Source organism: Chlorocebus sabaeus, chromosome 12 (genome assembly GCF_047675955.1).
Source record: "Chlorocebus sabaeus isolate Y175 chromosome 12, mChlSab1.0.hap1, whole genome shotgun sequence".
Classification (NCBI taxonomy): domain Eukaryota; kingdom Metazoa; phylum Chordata; class Mammalia; order Primates; family Cercopithecidae; genus Chlorocebus; species Chlorocebus sabaeus.
The window spans coordinates 36,057,623-36,076,199 of NC_132915.1; the positions used below are offsets into that span (position 1 = coordinate 36,057,623).

At 45.0% G+C, this 18,577-nt stretch overlaps 1 protein-coding gene across 7 annotated transcripts in view; it reads left to right on the forward strand.

The window, feature by feature from the left end:
- The window catches only part of KDM4C (lysine demethylase 4C), a 414,378-nt gene that overhangs the window by 24,764 nt on the left and 371,037 nt on the right, over window positions 1-18,577 (forward strand). For 6 of the 7 annotated variants that reach the window (XR_012094785.1, XR_012094786.1, XM_073021565.1 and 3 more), the window contains one exon: window positions 13,295-13,455. Coding sequence is in view for 5 of the 7 variants with exons in the window: in XM_073021565.1 (XP_072877666.1) it covers window positions 13,312-13,455 (144 nt within the window). In the remaining 2 variants the exon portion in view is untranslated. Of the gene's footprint in view, window positions 1-12,721; window positions 12,994-13,294; window positions 13,456-18,577 lie in introns of those variants that run through there. The other variant, XM_073021566.1, reaches the window with a different exon arrangement.

Below are 18,577 nucleotides of genomic sequence, written 5' to 3' on the forward strand. Positions count from 1 at the left end.
CAGTCTTGGCTTTCTCGTCCCTTCATCTTTTTTGGGGCCTTGCATTCTCTTGACTCTACTTTTCTCTGCTGATTTCTTTCCTTCTCTCATTCTTTGTTTATGCATATAGCAGACAGTGGGTGCCGTAGCCCCTCATGACGTTGTCTTTGCTCTCTAGTTCTGAGTCCCCGGGGAGTGATTGTGCCAGCTTAGTCAATTGTAGTCTGTAGGAGTGGCTGCCTGAATTTACCCCTGTAGGCTGGGAAGCTTCTTTGGGGCAGGGGCTTTTTCTGAATGGTCTTATTACAAGGGCCAAGGTAGAGTTGATTCTCATTATTTGCAGTAGTTATGCTCTATAAAGTCATTATAAACAATGAACTAGTGAATGCTGAAATGTTGCTCGTAGTGGAAGTACAAGTTTAGGTTCCTGTCAGCCTCTGGTCAGAACATTTTCATCAATTGATCAATATATAATCTTGTTTTTTGTGTGTTTTCTTTTTAAAGACACTGTATTTAATATATAATTGTTGATTTGTTAACACTGAACTCATGGCCAACAGCACTGCAACTCATGACTGAACCAACCTTATGAAACATGTATTTTTGTTATAAGCCATGTAGCTATAAGCCATAAACCATACTATTCTTGTACTTAGAAACACAAGACAGCGCTTCAGCATTATGCTTGGGGGCCATTTTAAGCAGCTAAATCACCAACAGACAGTGCAAAAGTGCAAAAATCATGGCACTAAACAGACCATAGAATGGACACTTGTTTGCATTATGAGAGCTGAAACAAGAAAGCCTTTGTTTGGCCTCCGCTGGGAATGTGTGCATTAGGCAATTCAAATTTTTCATTGCTCTGTGCATGTCTGTGAATGACCGTACAAGTGGTGAATTTTTTTTTTTTTTTTTTTTTTTGAGATGGAGCCTCACTCTTGTGCCCAGGATGGAGTGCAGTGGCGTGCTCTTGGCTCACTTGCAACCTCCGCTTCCTGGGTTCAAGCTGTTCTCCTGCCTCAGCTTCCTGAGTAGCTGGGATTAAAGGTGCCTGCCACCATGCCCGGCTAATTTTTGTGCTTTTAGTAGAGACAGGGTTTCATCACATTGGCCAGTCTGGTCTCGAACTCCTGACCTTGGGTGATATGCCCGCCTTGGCCTCCCAAGTGCTGGGATTACAGGTGTGAGCCACCGTGCCCGGCCTGGTTATAAATAAATTTTAGTAAGTAGGTAAATTTGTAGATACGGAATCTATGAATAATGAAGATTGATGACGCCTGTGTGGAGTGTGGGTGAGGAGAGCATTTAAAAAGAACGTTATCAGTTGGTGGGTAGTGTTACCCGAAAAGCTTTGTAAGGGAGTCAACATGTAAGATAAAGTCTGAAAGATGAGTTTTGCTAGATAGGCACCACTGAGGATAGGACAAGCAAATAGCAAAGCAGTTATGAGTAGAATCTCAGATTAGGCGGCAGTTCCCATCTTCTGCTCCTACTAACTTGGGACTTTGAGCAAGCATTTTATTCTCCATCATTAGTGAAATAGGGATATTCATGGTCACTCTCTCAATGGAGTTCTTATGGGATTTAATGAAGAGAATGAACATTAATGCACTTAACAGATGTCTCGCTCACAGAAAGTATTCGGAACGGCATACATGTGACACATATGTCTGTATACAGTGCCAGCAAAGGAGGGAAATGGCTTCACTCCCTTGGGAACATCGAGTGGCTTTAAGTGAAACAAAGGTTTCAAGTGGGCAAAAGGGGTCTTTGAGGGCCAGGCGCGGTGGCTCACACCTGTAATCCCAGCACTTTGGGAGGCCGAGGCGGGCGGATCACGAGGTCAGGATATCGAGACCATCCTGGCTAACACGGCGAAATCCCGTCTCTACTAAAAATACAAAAAATTAGCCGGTCGTGGTGGCAGGCTCCTGTCATCCCAGCTGCCGGGAGGCTGAGGCAGGAGAATGGTGTGAACCCAGGAGGCAGAGCTTGCAGTGAGCTGAGATTGTGCCACTGCACTCCAGCCTGGGCGACAGAGCGAGACTCCATCCAAAAAAAAAAAAGAGTTGGGGGGTCTTTAAGGAGGGAGGGGAAAGGCAGGAGCTAGATTCATGGCTCCGTACTGGAACGATATTGAGCTATTGAAGAGTTTCAAAGAGGGATAACATCATCAGTTTTGTGTCCAGAAAGTTTGCTTTATGTTTTTATAGATGTATAGAAGAGTATTGAGGGTGATGAACTAAAGGGAAAATCAGCAAAGGCTCTTGGGGTGGTTGAAGAAAAAAAACGACAAAAGTCACTCGGGATAGTAATAGTTGGTATGGAGACTAGAGAATGGATATGAAAGATGCTCAGGATGTTTAATTGACTACAAAGGTCGCCACTCAGGCGTGGAGAGTAAGAGGAGGTAGGCTTGGGAAGGCTCTTGGGATTCTGATGTTGGCCTTGCAGTAGAGGATGGGCTTGGTGTATAGGAGATGCTTTCACTTTTCACTTCTTTCTCCATCTTTACCCTGGTGAAAGGTGGCTCCCACTGTTCTTGTTCTAAAGGCTTTTGTGGTGCTTTGTGCTCTTTATTGCAGCACCTGACCTGTGGTATAATAACCATCTGTGTACTTGTTCTTTCCTGCACTTGTAAGCTCTTTGAGGATTAGCTGTGGTCAGTGCTGCCCACAAAGAGGCAACCTAAACTGTGGATGGATTGAATGAATAAGGACTGAAACTGGGATAGAGAAGCAGATTTTGGAGGACAGATTCCTTTTTATCCTTGTTAAGTTTCAGATTCATTGTTGTCTCTATACAGCTTTATATTCATCTTCAGATGGCTGTGCCAGCAGGCACTTAAATTTACTGGACTGAGATTCATGGGAGAGAGGCCCAGGTAGCATTTTTCCGAGGTATTGGGAAGGACAGTTGAGGCCAGCGTGGATGAAGTCTCCCATAGTGTCTATGTTTGGTGGAAAGGGAAGATGACTGCAGAAAGGGCCTTGTAGCATACCAGTAGTGGAGGGGTTGGCTGAGGAGTTAGGGGCATGGAAAGGAATTCCAGAGAGGGCAGTGACCATCAGAGAGTGAGGAGGGGCTGGTTTCCCACCACCCACAAAAGCTGTGCCTGGAGAGGCCTTTCCAGTTTCAGAGGCTGCAGAAGGGTGGGTAAGAGGACTAAAAACAACATAATGGTTGTAGCAATTAAAAAGTCACTGGCAACTTTTTCATTTCAATCCACTGGTGGAGGCAGACATCAGATTGCAATGGGGATGAAGATTTGAGTTAGGAGGTGAACTGGACAAAGTGAGTGGAGGCCATTCTCTGTTGGGGTTTGTCTATGAGAGGTTGGGCAGAGAAGGCTGTAGCTTGGGTGAGTCTAGGAGGGGACATGGTATACAGGAAGCCTTTGAAAATTATATGGGAGAAATTTGAGCATCTGTAGGCAGTGAGGAAGAAACTCATCGAAGATATTTAATTTGAATGTTTTTTCTTTCTTTCAAAGCCAGCATGCAGATGTTACTATAACCTGGCAATATGCTAAATTCTTATATTTAGTGGCTTATTGGATCCCCATCACAATGCAGTTGGTTAGGTCATGTTACCCCATTTTACTGATGGGGAAGCAGAGGCCTTGTTTAAGTAACTTTCCTGAGGTCACACAGCTACTAAGTGGAGGGGGCATGTGGGAGGGATTAAAATCCAGTTATTTTTTTCTGATCCTGAGGAGAAAATAAAAATCCAGTTAGATGTGTTATGTCCTGCCTCAGCCTCCCAAGTAGCTGGGACTACTGGTACGTGCCACCACGCCTGGCTAATTTTTTTGGTATTATTAGTAGAGACAGGGTTTCACCATGTTAGCCAGGCTCATTGTGAACTCCTGACCTCCAGTGGTCTGCCTGCCTTGGCCTCCCAAAATGGTGAGATTACAGGTGTCATCTCACCACACTCGGCCCACTATGTTCTTTATAGCAAAAGAAAGAGGAAAAAAAATCTGTTTGATCTAGGATCCAAGGCACTCTGTCCCAAAACTATCTCCTTGAGTCTGCCCTTCCATTCCTCCCCTGGCCTCAGCAGGCTGGTGGAACAAGATGGAGTGGTGATCAGAATGGGATGAAAGGGATGAAATAAAAGCGGCCTGGACTTCTGAGAGAGAAATGAGGCCTGGCTCAGTCAAAAATGGTCAGGGGGCTTAGGGAGTTTCTTTGCTGTGTTGCTTTCTAACGTGGGGCCCAAGCCTGGGGGGCCCCTTCAAGCCCTCTTGTGGTTCAATAACTGGGTAGATGTGCTAACGGTTAATGGAGAGTTGTGGAGGTGGCCTGCGACTTCCCTTTTCCTCCCCAGTTTAGAAACATTTGAGAAGGATGAAGTTAGATGAAAAGTCTTAGTATTAGGAGCTTTGTTGTTGATAAAGCTAAGATTGGAGAACGTGGTCCTCTTCTCCTTTCCCTCCAGTCTAGCCCTTCATGCCTGTATTAGTTTCCTAGGGCTAGTGTAACTAATTATCACAAACTGGGATGGCTTAAAGCAAGAGAAGTCTATCCTTTGACAGTTCTGGATGCTAAAGGTCAAAATCAAGGTGTTGGCAGGACCATGTTTTCTCTGAAGGATTTAGGGAGGAATCTGCTCAGTGCCTTTCTTGTAGTTTCTTGTGTTTGCCGGGAGTCCTTGACATTCCTTGGCTTGCAGCTGCATGACTCCAGTCCCTTTCTCCATCTTCACATGGCACTCTTTCCTGTGTCTCTTCTCCTCTTCCTCTTTTTTTTTTTTTTGAGATAGAGTCTCACTCTGTCACACAGGCTGGAGTGCGGTGGTGCAATCTCGGCTCCCTGCAAACTCTGCCTCCCGGGTTCAAGCAATTCTCCTGCCTCAGCTTCCCCAGTAGCTGGGATTGCAGGCACCTGCCACCTTGCCTGGCTAATTTTTTTGTATTTTTAGTAGAGACAGGGTTTCGCCATGTTGGCCAGGCTGGTCTTGAACTCCTGACCTGGTGATCTGCCTGCCTTGGCCTCCCAAAGTGCTGGGATTACAGGCATGAGCCACTGCGCCTGGCCTCTTCTTTTCCTAAAAGGACACCAGTCATAGTGGATCAGGGCCGACCCTAATCAAAATATGACCTCATGTTACCTTGATTACATTTGCTAAGACTTTATTTCCAAATAAGGCCACATTCACAGGTGTTGAGGGTTAGGTTTCAGCGTGTCTTTTGGGGGGAAACACAAGTCAATCCCTAAAAATGCCCAACCAAAGTAGTGTGCAGAGCGGAAGCTTGCTTGGCTCCTGTGAGGCCACACCCAGTGTGCTGAGTGTTGGGATTGAAAGGCCAGACTCCATCACCTCAGGTGGGGCCCAGAATCCTTCTTTTTCTAGCCAAAGACGTAGTCTGCTAACTGCGAGTGCCTGGGTTCCTAGAGGGCTGTGTTTTAAAGTAGATACTGAAGTGTTCTCTTCAGAGGCAGTTAGCAGTGCACATCAGTTCTGTGGCCGGCTTTGTTGAAAAAACTAGTACATGATGAGAGCTGTCAGTTTTTACTCCTCCCACAGAAGTTGTTTAAGAGAATACAAGTCAGAAACACAGGTGTACACAGGGAAGGAGGGCATTGTCGGATAGACTATTACATTTGGCCGGAAAGCATCAGCCTTGGTTTCTTCTTTATTACCAAATAAAGACACATTCTCATTAGAACAAAGAGAGTAGATGTTTGTCCTTTATCATAATGTAAAAAATTTCAGAAACAAACATGGGTTGTAATATGAGTTAGCGCTGGACTTTATTCAATGGAAAGGTCTTTAGCTTATTAAAAAAATTATTAGGGTACTTGCTATAAATATTGTTTTTGCTGTAGGTGGTCTCAGAAACATTGAAGACCAGCTCTGTGGAAGCAAGATAACAGTTGCCATCAGAGATAGTATTGTCATTCACTTTGGGGACTCAGTCAAAAGAAGGGTAGCATTTTAAAAAATGATTATTACCTTCAGCTAAAAATCATAGTGGTGCTTGTTGTAAGATATACCTCTCTTCCTATGACTTGGAAATATTACTGGAAGAACCTTTTAAACTTCTATTTCTTCTTGGTTCAGAAAAATAAAGGTAAAAGAGAAACAAGAGGGACTGGGGATTTAATTGTAGTATGATTAAGTTTAGTAATAATAAATATGGACTAGGAGGAACTCAAGGAATGGAACATTTATTAATATAAATACCTTTTTTTTTTTTTGAGACGGAGTCTCACTCTGTCGCCCAGGCTGGAGTGCAGTGGCCGGATCTCAGCTCACTGCAAGCTCCGCCTTTCGGGTTCACGCCATTCTCCTGCCTCAGCCTCCCGAGTAGCTGGGACTACAGGCGCCCGCCACCTCGCCCGGCTAGTTTTTTGTATTTTTAGTAGAGACGGGGTTTCACCCGGTTAGCCAGGATGGTCTCGATCTCCTGACCTCGTGATCCGCCCGTCTCAGCCTCCCAAAGTGCTGGGATTACAGGCTTGAGCCACTGCGCCTGGCCAATACCTTTTAAATGTAATGAATATAAGTAGGCACCTCCCCAAAAAAGAAATGAAAATGGCTATGTGTGTTCAAAAATGATCACTGTCACTAACAATCAAATAAATGAAACTTAACCAGACTTTTTTCCTATCGTATTGGCAAAGATCTGGGTGGTGTAGAAGGTGTTAGATCATTTAACATATTTAAAATTTTATGATTATCCTATGTTAACTGCAAAGATAGAAAAAGGTCTAAAACCTAAGCTACCTAGGTCTTTATCTGATTTGTAGGTAGAAATAGTTTTGTGTAATCAAGGGAGTAGTGATGCTGGAAACTGGCAGAGTATGTTTCCTAGACCAGTTAGCAAACTAGGTCAAAGGCTGGGTTTAATTCTAGTAGCTATTAATTTGCTGCATGTCTTAACAATCTCTGTGCCTCAGTTTCTTGTCAGAGCCATTTTTTGTTTGTCTGTTTTTTGAAATGGAGTCTCTCTCCGTCGCCCAGGCTGGAGTTGAGTGGCAAGGTCTTGGCTCATTGCAACCTCCGCCTCTGGGGTTCAAGTGAGTCTCATGCCTCAGCCTCCCTAGTAGCTCGGATTACAGGCGCGCACCACCACGCCTGGCTAATTTTTGTATGTTTAGTAGAGACAGGGTTTCGCCATGTTGGCCAGGCTGGTCTCAAACTTCTGACCTCAGGTCATCCGCCTGCCTCGGCCTCCCAAAGTGCTGAGATTACAGATGTGAGCCACCATGCTCAGGCCCAGAGCCATTTTTCTGTCGCTTAGACCAGAAATCTTGATTCCTATTTCTCTTCTATCAAGAAATTGTGTTCAGAATATATTTGCAATCTGCAATCTGACCATTTCCCTCTGCCCATCCTGGGTCCAAGCTACCATCTTAACTTGCCTGAGTTAGTGTGAATTGCCTCCTGTTGACCTCCCTGCTTCCAGCCTTGTCCGTTTTTGATACAAGAGCCAGAATGTGATTTATGATATGTGAGCCAGCTCACTTCTCTGCTTCAGCTGGTCCAGAAGAGTTTCCTTAGAGACAGCCTTATCTCCTTAAAGGGAAATGGATGTTTGAGTACCAAGAACTGGATGACTAAGAAGGGGAGGAACCCCAGGAATCAGTTCCCATCTCATGCAGAGTAAATGCCAAACTCCTTTTCTCCCCAGTTTCATCTCTCACCATTCTTCTTCTTGCTGACTGAGTTCCAGCCACACGCCTCTCTTTGCTGTTCCTTGAAGAGTCCGATAATCTCTCCTTGTTACCTCAGCCTAAAATGCTTTTCTTCTAGGTATCTGTATGATTAATTCCCTCCTTCAGCCCTTTGTCCCTCCGAAGTGCCTTCCCTTGCCTACCTTGTGTAAAATAGCCACCCCTCCCCTTTGCACTCTATCCCCTTACCCTTGGTTCTTCTTCATAGCATGCACTTTTTATTGTCTATTTCATTCCGTTAATGTCAGGACTTTGTTCCCTGGTGAATGACTGCCGAGCAGTTGGGCATTCAGTAACTATTTGTTGAATGACTCATTTTCCTAGTGGCTTCTTCCTCTGCCTAGAGAAATGCTCAGGCCACCCTTGTTCTTTAGCCTGTGGAAGATGAACACTGCCTTCTGTGTACCAAAGGTTTCTGCAGAGGTGATCTGTGGGCTTCTTCCCTGTACTCACTGCCCAGATTTTTCTGTTGCATTATTCTTTACCAGTCATGCAGGCAAATCTGTTTTCTAAGTAACTTTTCTGTGTTTGGAACTAGTGCTTTCCTTTTCCTGAGTTTGGTATCATTATGTAAATATGTTAACAATTTGGCACTTATTCCGTCATTCAGCTGGCAAATAATTATTGCAGCAGATACTGTGAGCCAGGCTGGAGTGCCAGACTGTATGCTAGGGCTTAAAGAGGTGGTGAGCCGGCATTGCCCTGGAGGAGCTGATGGCTCAGTGGGTGGTTGGAAGCGCCAGCAGCTGGGACAGGCAACTGCTATAATGAACGCAGAGAGGGAGTTGGGAACACAGTGATGGGTTAGGCAGGCCTGTTCCAGAGGATTAGGAATCTCAAGGGTGTGCAGGAGTTTGTCAGGTGAGGAAGCAGGCAGAGGCTGCTGTGAGGGGAAGGAATAACGTGCAGAAACACAGAAAGCTTTGCTTGTTTACAGAAGCATGAGTCAGTGAGTATTGTTGGAGCATAAAGTACAGTGCAGACAATGATGATGGATGAGGCCATAGTAGTTGCGCGAGGGCCAGATCCAGATTGTTTTGTTTTTTTTTGAGACAGGGTCCCACTCTTTCATCTAGGCTGGAGTGGGAGTGCAGTGGCACAATCTTGGCTCACTGCACCATCTGCCCCCTGGGGTGGTAAAGCAATCCTCCCATCTCAGCCTCCGAGTAGCTGAGACTATAGGTGCCCGCCACCACGCCTGGCTAATTTTTTTTTTTTTGAGGTGGCGTTTTGCTCTTGTTGCCCAGGCTGGAGTGCAGTGGCGTGATCTTGGCTCACCACAACCTCTGCCTCCTGGGTTTAAGCGATTCTCCTGCCTCAGCCTCCCTAGTAGCTGGGATTACAGGCATGTGCCGCCACGCCCGGCTAATTTTTGTATTTTTAGTAGAGACTAAAGGGTTTAGGGTTTTTCCATGTTGGTCAGACTGGTTTCGAACTCCCAACCTCAGGTGATCTGCCTACATTGGTCTCCCAAAGTGCTGGGATTACAGGCATGAGCCACCGTGCCTGGCCACGCCCAGCAAATTTTTGTATTTTTTTTGTAGAGACAGGGTTTTACCATGTTGCCCAGGCTGGTCTCCAACTCCTGGGCTCAAGTGATCTTGCCTTGACCTCTCAAAGTGCTGGGATTACAGGTGTGAGCCACTGCGCCTGGACCAGATCCAGATGCTTCTAAAGGACTGTGTGTTTACTATATAGAGTGAGGCTGCTATCCTGAAGCCCATGGATTTGGGGGTGCGTACCTGTCTACACGTGAACAGAGGCATGTAGGAAGGTAGTCTGGAAGGTTTTTACCTGTTGCAAGCCCCCTTCCTGAGGCAGGGAGAATCCAGAATATTTTCTACCATATGTTAATATATTTTCGGGCGGATTATTTTCTCCTTTGGATTGTAAATTCCTAAAGGGCGATGAGGTTTAATTTTTATGAATCTCCTACCTCCTCACGTGTGCATTGTGAGATAGATGCTCATTTAAACTTTCTAGGCTGGGTGTGGTGGCTCACGCCTATAATCCCAGCACTTTGGGAGGCCAGGGCAGGTGGGATCGCCTGAGGTCAGGAGTTTGAGATCAGCCTGGCCAACATGGCAAAACCCTGTCTCCTCTAAAAATACAAAAATCAGCTGGGCGTGATGGCGTGCACCTGTAATCCCAGCTACTCTGGAGGCTAAGGCAGGGAATCACTTGAACCCAGGAGGTGGAGGTTACAGTGAGCCAAGGTCACGCCACTGTACTACAGCCTGGGTGAAAGAGTGAGACTCCGTCTTAAAAAACAAAACAAAAAAACTTTATTTTTGGAGTATAGTGGCACAATCTCGGCTCACTGCAACCTTGGCCTCTTGAGTTCAAGTGATTCTCCTGCCTCAGCCTCCCAAGTAGCTGGGATTAAAGATGTCTGCCACCACACCTGGCTAATTTTTATATTTTTAGTGGAGACGGAGTTTTGCCATGTTGGCCAGGCTGATCTTGGACTCCTGAGCTCAGGTGATCTGCCTGCCTTGGCTTCCCAAAGTGCTGGGATTATAGATGTGAGGCACTGCCCACTGCACCCAGGTAAACTTTATTTTTCTTTTTTGTTTGGGACGGAGTTTTACTCTTGTTGCCTAGACTGGTGTGCCGTGGTGTGATCTCGGCTCGCTGCAACCTCTGCCTCCCAGGTTCAAGTGATTCTCCCACCTCAGCCTCCCAAGTAGCTGGGATTACAGGCATGTACCACCACGCCTGGCTAATTCTGTATTTTTTGTAGAGACGGAGTTTCTCCTTGTTGGTCAGGCTGGTCTCGAACTCCCGACCTCAGGTGATCCTCCTGCTTCGGCCTCCCAAAGTGCTGGGATTACAGACGTGAGCCACCTTACCCAGCCAAACTTGCTTTAAATGAATAATGACTACATCACTATCTGTAGCTCTGCTCTGTGTTTTTTTTTTTTTTTTTTTTGAGACAGTCTCGCTTTGTCGTCCAATCTGGAGTGCAGTGGCACGATCTCGGCTCACTGCAAACTCTGCCTCCCGGGTTCACTCCATTCTCCTGCCTCAGCCTCCTGAATAGCTGGGACTACAGGTGCCTGCCATCACGCCCAGCTAATTTTTTTTTGTATTTTTTAGTAGAGATGGGGTTTCACCATGTTAGCCAGGATGGCCTCGATCTCCTGACCTCAAGTGATCGGCCCGCCTGGGCCTCCCAGAGTGTAGGGATTACAGGTGTGAGCCACGCCCTGGCCAGCCCTGCTCTGTTTTAACCTCTCATAACGTTTCGCCCTTTTATCTGCCCCATCCCTCACTTTCAATTTTTCTATTAGGCAGATTAAATTCAGAAACAAAGAAAAAAGAGGAAAACTTTGTTCCAGGAGGATTTGTTGTTTGTGCTGTCAGATGCCAGGTCCTAATGGATTTAGACGAAGGTTGGGGTGGGACTCCTTTCCTGAGGCAGCCACTTCAGTGCTTCTTTGCATTCTCTGTGCCTGTTTCTTGATAGGTGCTCAATAAATGTTTGCTGAAGGGATCATCCTGTTTATTGATAGCAAGACTAAGCCTGTGTTTTCATAGTAAAACCTGCCTACTTTTCTACTTTGATCTCCTATAATCTTTCCTTTCTGTGCTCCAGACACATTATTAAACTCTTCATTCCAGCAGTACTTCCAGATATTTCCGCTGCCTGGAGTGCCCTCTGTCTTCTCTGGCCAACTCCTATACCTTCTTATGAGACTTAACTCTCCTCCTTTCTGGGAAAATGATTGCTCATTAACCCAGGTGGAGTTAGTTACTTCTTCCTGTGTACATTTTTTTTTTTAATTGAAATATAGTGTCACTCCATCCCCCAGGCTGGAATGCAGTGGCACGATCTCGGCTCACTGCAACCTCCGCCGCCCAAGTTCAAGTGATTTTCCTGCCTCAGTCTCCCTAGTAGCTGGGAATACAGGCGTGTGCCACCACGCCCGGCTAATTTTTTGTATTTTTAGTAGAGATGGGGTTTTACCGTGTTGCCCAGGGTGGTCTCAAATTCCTGGCCTCAAGTGATCTGCCCGCCTCCAAAGTGCTGGGATTACAGATGTGAGCCACCACTCCCGGCCCCTGTGTACATTTTTATGTTGACGTTTGTTCAGCCTCTAGACCGCTTGGAAGGTGAAGACAAATCCATCCCTTTCTGTCTCCATCCTCATTCTTTTCTGTGTCTTGCCTGATGCCTGGCTATTTTGCTGAATGGATAACCTGTTAATTGCTGTAGGAAGGCATGATATGACAATCTGGAAGCACACCTGAGTAAACTCTAATGATTTTTAACCTTCTCTACTCAGCCTAGACTAGGCCTTTGTACAGGTGTGTATGTGAGTGAGAGTCTGTTTCAGAACTGGTAGATAGTAGCAACATCTTTTGCAAACTTGCAAGGTTAGAAAATTCATTTTTACAGCTGGACACGGTGGCTTATGCCTGTAATCCGAGCACTTTGGGAGGCCAAGATGGGTGGGTCACCTGAGGTCGGGAGTTCGACACCAGCCTGACCAACATGGATAAACCCCATTTCTACTAAAAATACAAAATTAGTCGGGCGTGGTGGCCCATGCCTGTAATCCGAGCTACTCGGGAGGCTGAGGCGGGAGAATTGCTTGAACCCCGGGGGGTCAAGGCTGCGGTAAGCTGAGATTGTGCCATTTCACTCCAGCTTGGGTAACAGGAGCGAAGCTCCATCTCAAAAAAAAAGAAAAAAAAAATTATTTTTACGTGTGGGCTTGGCTCACATCTATAAATCCCAGCACTTTGGGAGGCCGAGCTTGGCGGATTGCTGAGGTCAGGAATTCGAGACCAGCCTGGCTAACATGGTGAAACTCCATCTCTACTAAAAATATAAAAAAAGTAGCCCTGCATGGTGGCGGGCGCCTGTAATCCTAGCTACTCGGGAGGCTGAGGCAGGGGAATTACTTGAACCTGGGAGGCGGAGGTTGCAGTGAGCTGAGATCGCGCCACTGCACTCCTACCTGGGCAATATAGCGAGATTGTCTCAAAAAAAAGAAAAAAAGAAAATTTATATATTTATTTTTTATTTCTTTATTTTTTGATACAGAGTCTCGCTCTGTTGCTCAGACTGGAGTCTCACTCTGTCGCCCAAGCTGGAGTACAGTGGCGAGATCTTGGCTCACTGCAACCTCTACCTCCCAGGTTCAAGCGATTCTCCTGCCTCAGCCTCCTGAGTAACTGGGATTACAGGCATGCACCACCATGCCCGGCTAATGTTTGTACTTTTAGTAGAGATGGGGTTTCACCATGTTGGCCAGTCTGGTCTCGAACTCCTGACCTCGTGATCTGCCCGTCTCAGCCCCGCAAAGTGCTGGGATTACAGGTGTGAACTACTGCGCTCGGCCCAGAAAATTTATTTTTACTTGGAAGGGTTTTGAGGAGGCTAACAGTACAGTCAGATCAGTGGTTCTCTACCAAGCATAGGGAACTTGGCAAGAGGAATGACTAGAGGCCCTTGTTTGTTCAGGGGTTCAGGCAGAGATAAGGGAGTGAGACTGGTAGAAGGGAATGGGAAGTGACTGAAAGAGAAGGGTTCCTGCTGGGGGAGCTGACATACTGTTTGTTAAAAATGACCTAAAGCACATAATAATTCAGTTCTGTTAACCCTGTTGTCTTTTCTGCAGACACCGCCCTAGCCATCATGGAGGTGGCTGACGCGGAAAGTCCTCTGAACCCCAGCTGTAAGATAATGACCTTCAGACCCTCCATGGAGGAGTTCCGGGAGTTCAACAAATACCTCGCATACATGGAGTCTAAAGGAGCCCATCGCGCGGGTCTTGCAAAGGTGATTTTCCTCAGATGCTTTAAATGAAAAACAATCACTTGGCCTTTAATTTATGTTCTTAGTTTTCATGATGTGGGACATTGTTTCTGAAGGAAGAAATTTGCAAAATCTTTGTTCTTGTTAATCCATATGGAACATTTGATTTCTTCAAATAGTAATTATCTTATTTTTCTTTAAGTATAACTATTCATGCTAGATTGTCTTCTAAGGCTTAAAAAGAAAAATCAAAACCAACCAAGGGTGGCTCGTGGAAACCAAGGAGATCCATGTATGGGTTTCAGAGGTGTGAGCGTATTCATATTTTTTGTTTGTTTCTTTGTAGACAACAATTATTAACCTGAAGCTTAACCACAGTTTCTCTGTCCTTTCCTTCTTCTTTCCTTCTATTTTTTTTTAAATTTTCTTTCTTTTTTTTTTTGAGACAGAGTTTCACTCTTGTCACCCAGGCTGGAGTGCAATGGGGTGATCTTGGCTCACTGCAATCTCCACCTCCTGGATTCAAGTGATTCTCCTGCCTCAGCCTCCTGAAGTAGCTGGGATTACAGGCACCTGCCACCATGCCCCACTAATTTTTTTGTATTTTTAGTTGAGACAAGGTTTCACCATGTTGGCCTGGCTGGTCTTGAATGCCTGACCTCAGGTGATCCATCTGCCTTGGCCTCCCAAAGTGCGGGGATTAAAGCTGTGAGCCACCGTGCCCGGCCTTTTTTTTTTCCATATAATACTTATTGATATATTTTATCATATAATAATACCATATAATGCATCAGTTTAAAGTGTGCAATTCAGTGGTTTTGAGTATATTCACAGAATTATGCAACCATCACCTCTATTGAATTCTATAACATTCTCATCATCTCCCAAAGAAACTTCATATGCATTAAGCAGTCATTCCTGATTGCCTGCTATCACCCCCAGCCCATAGGCAACCACAAACTGACTTATTCTCTCTCTACATTTGCCAATTCTCTTTTCTTTCTGCTTATTTGTTCACCAAATGTGGAGAGTGCCTGCTATGTGCCAGACACTATGCCAGGTGCTAGAGGTAGGGATGTGGTGGAGCAGAACATACAATGTTCCTGCCCCCATGGAGCTTGCTTACATTCTAGTGGTAGCATCTTAGAATGATGAAATAAGGACATTTAAGCACAGATCCAAAGGATCAAAAGAAACCAGCCTTTTCAAGATATGGGGGCAGAAAGAATAGCAAGTCCAGAGGCCTGAAGGCTGACCTGTACTTCGTGGCTGGGAGGAATAGGAAGGTGGTCAGTGGACTTGCCCGGCCATAGTAAGGCATTTGGGATTTTAAGTGTAGACGGAAGCACTGACAGGTTTAAAGTGGGAGAGGAAGATATGGTGGCTGTTTGTTTCTTTCTTTTGCTGTTTTTGGGACATTATTTTGAAAAGGTCACACTGGCTTCTATGTGAAGAATGAATTTGGTGTTGTGGGGGCAGAGCACAAATAAAGCACCTTGTCTGGAATGGTTGTATTTATCTAGTGAGGAGCCAGTGGTGACCCAGACCAGTGAAGATGGGAGAAGTTGTCTTTGGTCTGGATATGTTTGAAAATAATCATCCTGTTCTTACAGGTGCCAAATAATATTCTTAAAAAAAAAAAAAGATAGCAACTTAAGCCTTGTGGGTATAAGTGACATGCCCAGAGTCATGGGGTGGTCAGTGAGGTACTGAGGACTGCATCGCACATTTGGATGCATAGGTCCAAAGTAAGATCTTTGAAAGAGAGAGATCCATTATATAATATAATTCATCGTCCAACTCGAGATGGTTTGTGTGTCCCTTCTATAATGTAAATCTATTTTAATTAAAAAATTTCCTGTGGAAGAATATGTTTTGTTGCATTTATTTCAGTTTATTATTGTTTGAAGGGGTGGCCTGCCCCTCCACACCTGTGGGCATTTCTCGTTAGGTGGAACCAGAGACTTGAGAAAAGAAATGAGACACAGAGACAAAGTATAGAGAAAGAAAAAGTGGGCCCAGGGGACCGGCGCTCAGCTTACAGAGGACCCACGCGGCTACGGTCTCTGAGTTCCCTTAGTATTTATTGATAATTATCTTTACCATCTTAAAGATAAGGGAGTGGCTGGACAATGGGATCATTGTAGGGAGGAAATCAGCAGTAAGACATATGAACAAAAATCTCTGTGACATGAATAAGTTTAAAGGAAAATGCTGTGCCTTGAGATGCATATGCAAACATCTACATAAACCTTTTAGCAGCATTGTTTCAGCCTATCACATGGGGAGAAACCTTGGACAATACCTAGCTTTCCTAGGCAGAGGTCCCTGCTTAGGTGTCCCTGGGTAGTTGACATTAAGAGAATGGTGATGACTTTTAACCAGCAAGCTGCCTTCAGGCACTTGTTTAACAAAGACACATCCTGCACAGCCCAAAATCCATTAAACCTTGAGTCACCACAGCACATGTCTCTTGCAAGGACAAGGTTGGGGGTAGGGTCACAGATTAACAGCATCTCAAATACAGAATAAAATGGAGTCTCTTATGTCTACTTCTTTCTATATAGACACAGTAACAGGCTGATCTCTTTCTTTTCCCCACAATTGTTCTAAATGTTAAATTTATAATCTGGGTTTCTGTAGACTTGTCAATATCACTGCATAAATCCGTGAGCCCTGACAGAGCCTGCTGCCAGGCTGAACCACTCAGTTGCACTTAGGTAAAGTGTTCTCCTTGAAATCCCCAGCTGTGGAGGTCAGATAGCATGGAAAACAGAAGATAGTTGAGGAGAGAACTTCTGGAACTATTGGGATTGGTGTTCCACTCCTCCTGCAAATGGACCTGATGCTACTTGTAACCCACTTTACTGTTTCTGGTATCTGTACCCTGAGGTCTGTAATTAGGTTGTGTGTGTGTGTGGTTTTTTTTTTTTGTTGTTGTTTTTTTTTTTGAGGTGGAGTCTCGCTCTGTCGCCCAGGCTAGAGTGCAGAGGCGTGATCTCAGCTCACTGTAACCTCTGCCTCCCAGTTTCAAGCAATTCTCCTGCCTCAGCCTCCTGAGTAGCTGAGATGACAGGCATGTACCACCATGCCCGGATAATTTTTGTATTTTTAGTAGCGACAGGGTTTCACCATGTTGACCAGGCTGGTCTCGAACTCCTGACATCAAGTGATCTGCCTGTTTTGGCCTCCCAAAGCGCTGGGATTATAGGCATGAACCACTGCTCCTGGCCCCTTCCTAGAAAACTTTTAAAATTTGGGAATATTAAGTTGAGTGAAAATTAATTAGGGGTGGGTGAGAGAGAGAGGAAACAAGATAACGAGAAAACAAAGGGAAACTAAAGCTTTTTAATGACTTTCTCAGATGACCTATCCTTAGTTTAACTTCTTTATTGGGTTAGCTCATCAACAAAAAAAATCTCATTTGGGCTGGGTATGGGGCTCACGCCTGTAATCCCAGCACTTTGGGAGGCCAGGGCAGGCGGATCACTTAAGTTCAGGATGGCCAACATGGTGAAACCCCATCTCTACCAAAAATACAAATTTTAGCCATGCGTGGTGGTGGGTGCCTGTAGTCCCAGCTGCTCTGGAGGCTGAGCCAGGAGAATCGCTTGAACCCAGGAGGCAGAGGGCAGAGGTTAGGGATAACCATCTCTTCTCTTCTCTGGGCTCCGAATGCAGCCCTTTGTACTGTTGTTCTCTCCCACTTTTGTTTCTGGAAAACATGTACTGTGTTCCACTGAGATTAGTAGAGTGTCCTGTGATAGGGTGGCACGTTCAGTAACTTTAGAAGAGGAAACAGCAGCTATCCTCACAAGGGAGCTGCATGCACACAGAGCACACCTGCGTCGCTGTCTGCATTGTGTAACAGAATAAAGTTAATGAGAACTATGATTACAAAACACACCTGAGTCCAGACCGTGCCTCTTTTTTAAAATTGAGACTCATTGACAAAGTTGGAGACATTCATTTATTCAATCCTGTGATAATTTCCTATTACTCATTATTAGGAATACAACAAACTATTTCAAATCGTTTTTGCCATGTTTGACGTCAAGTCACATAAGCTCAGTTTTACCTACTTTCCCTCTTGTTCTGGAAGTTGCAATAGTAGCAAATGTATAAAACTGTACCAAATCAAATCATATTATAAAAATCAAGACTGCATTAATGAAGCTGGTTTGCTTTGGGGGCTAGTCCTGGGGAACCGAGCCACCCGTGATGTTCTTTGTTAATGCCCTATTTTTTTTTTATTTTGATACAGGGTCTTTTCCTGTTACTCAGGCTGGATGGTGTGATCATGGCTCACTGCAGCCTTGACCTCCCACGCTCAAGCAAGTAGCCTGCCAAGTAGCTGGAACTCAGCCTCCCATGTAGCTGGGACTACCCATGCCTGGGTGATTTTTTAAAAATTTTTTGTAGAGATGGAGTCTGCTGTGTTACCCAGACTAGTCTTGAACTCCTGAGCTGAAGTGATCCACCTTGGCCTCCCACAGTGCTGGGATTACAGGCATGAGCCACTGTGCCCGGCCCGTTAATCCACTATTGACAACATTTAATGAATTGGTCTTAATTTATGATTTGAGTAAATTGGTTGAGTAGGTCCAATAGTAGTGACTGTAGCCTCAGATGACAGTCGGTCTTGGTTTTTCTCTTCCCCATTTTTTAGATTCATGCTTTAGATTTAACGTTTATTTTTTGAGTGGAAGGTTTGACACTGTGACTGTCTACAGAGTTGATGGTCAGGTTGGGAAAATGAAGTGACAGTCTTTTCAAATGTGAAACTTGTAGTGTTTTTGTGGAAGGAGATTATGATGAACCTTTTTAATATACGAAGTGGGTGAAATTTGTTCCCAACAGAAATCTGAACATAGATTGTCCTAGACCATAGCTTATGCTTATCATGTAGTTTTATGAACAGCCAAGAGAGTGCAAATAGCTATCTTTGCCCACAAGGTGAAGAAAGATTGTAAGAAGCACCACTCTTTCCCTTCCTCCTCCTTCGTCACTAAGTAGATGGTAGAAATTGCAATTTATTTCAAGACAAGTAGTGCAAATGCACGTTTTAGCAGAAAATTTCCCACAGGGAACAGGGGCCAGGCTGAGTTTGCGGGGATGGTGATAAGAGAAGTTATATTCTATTTTG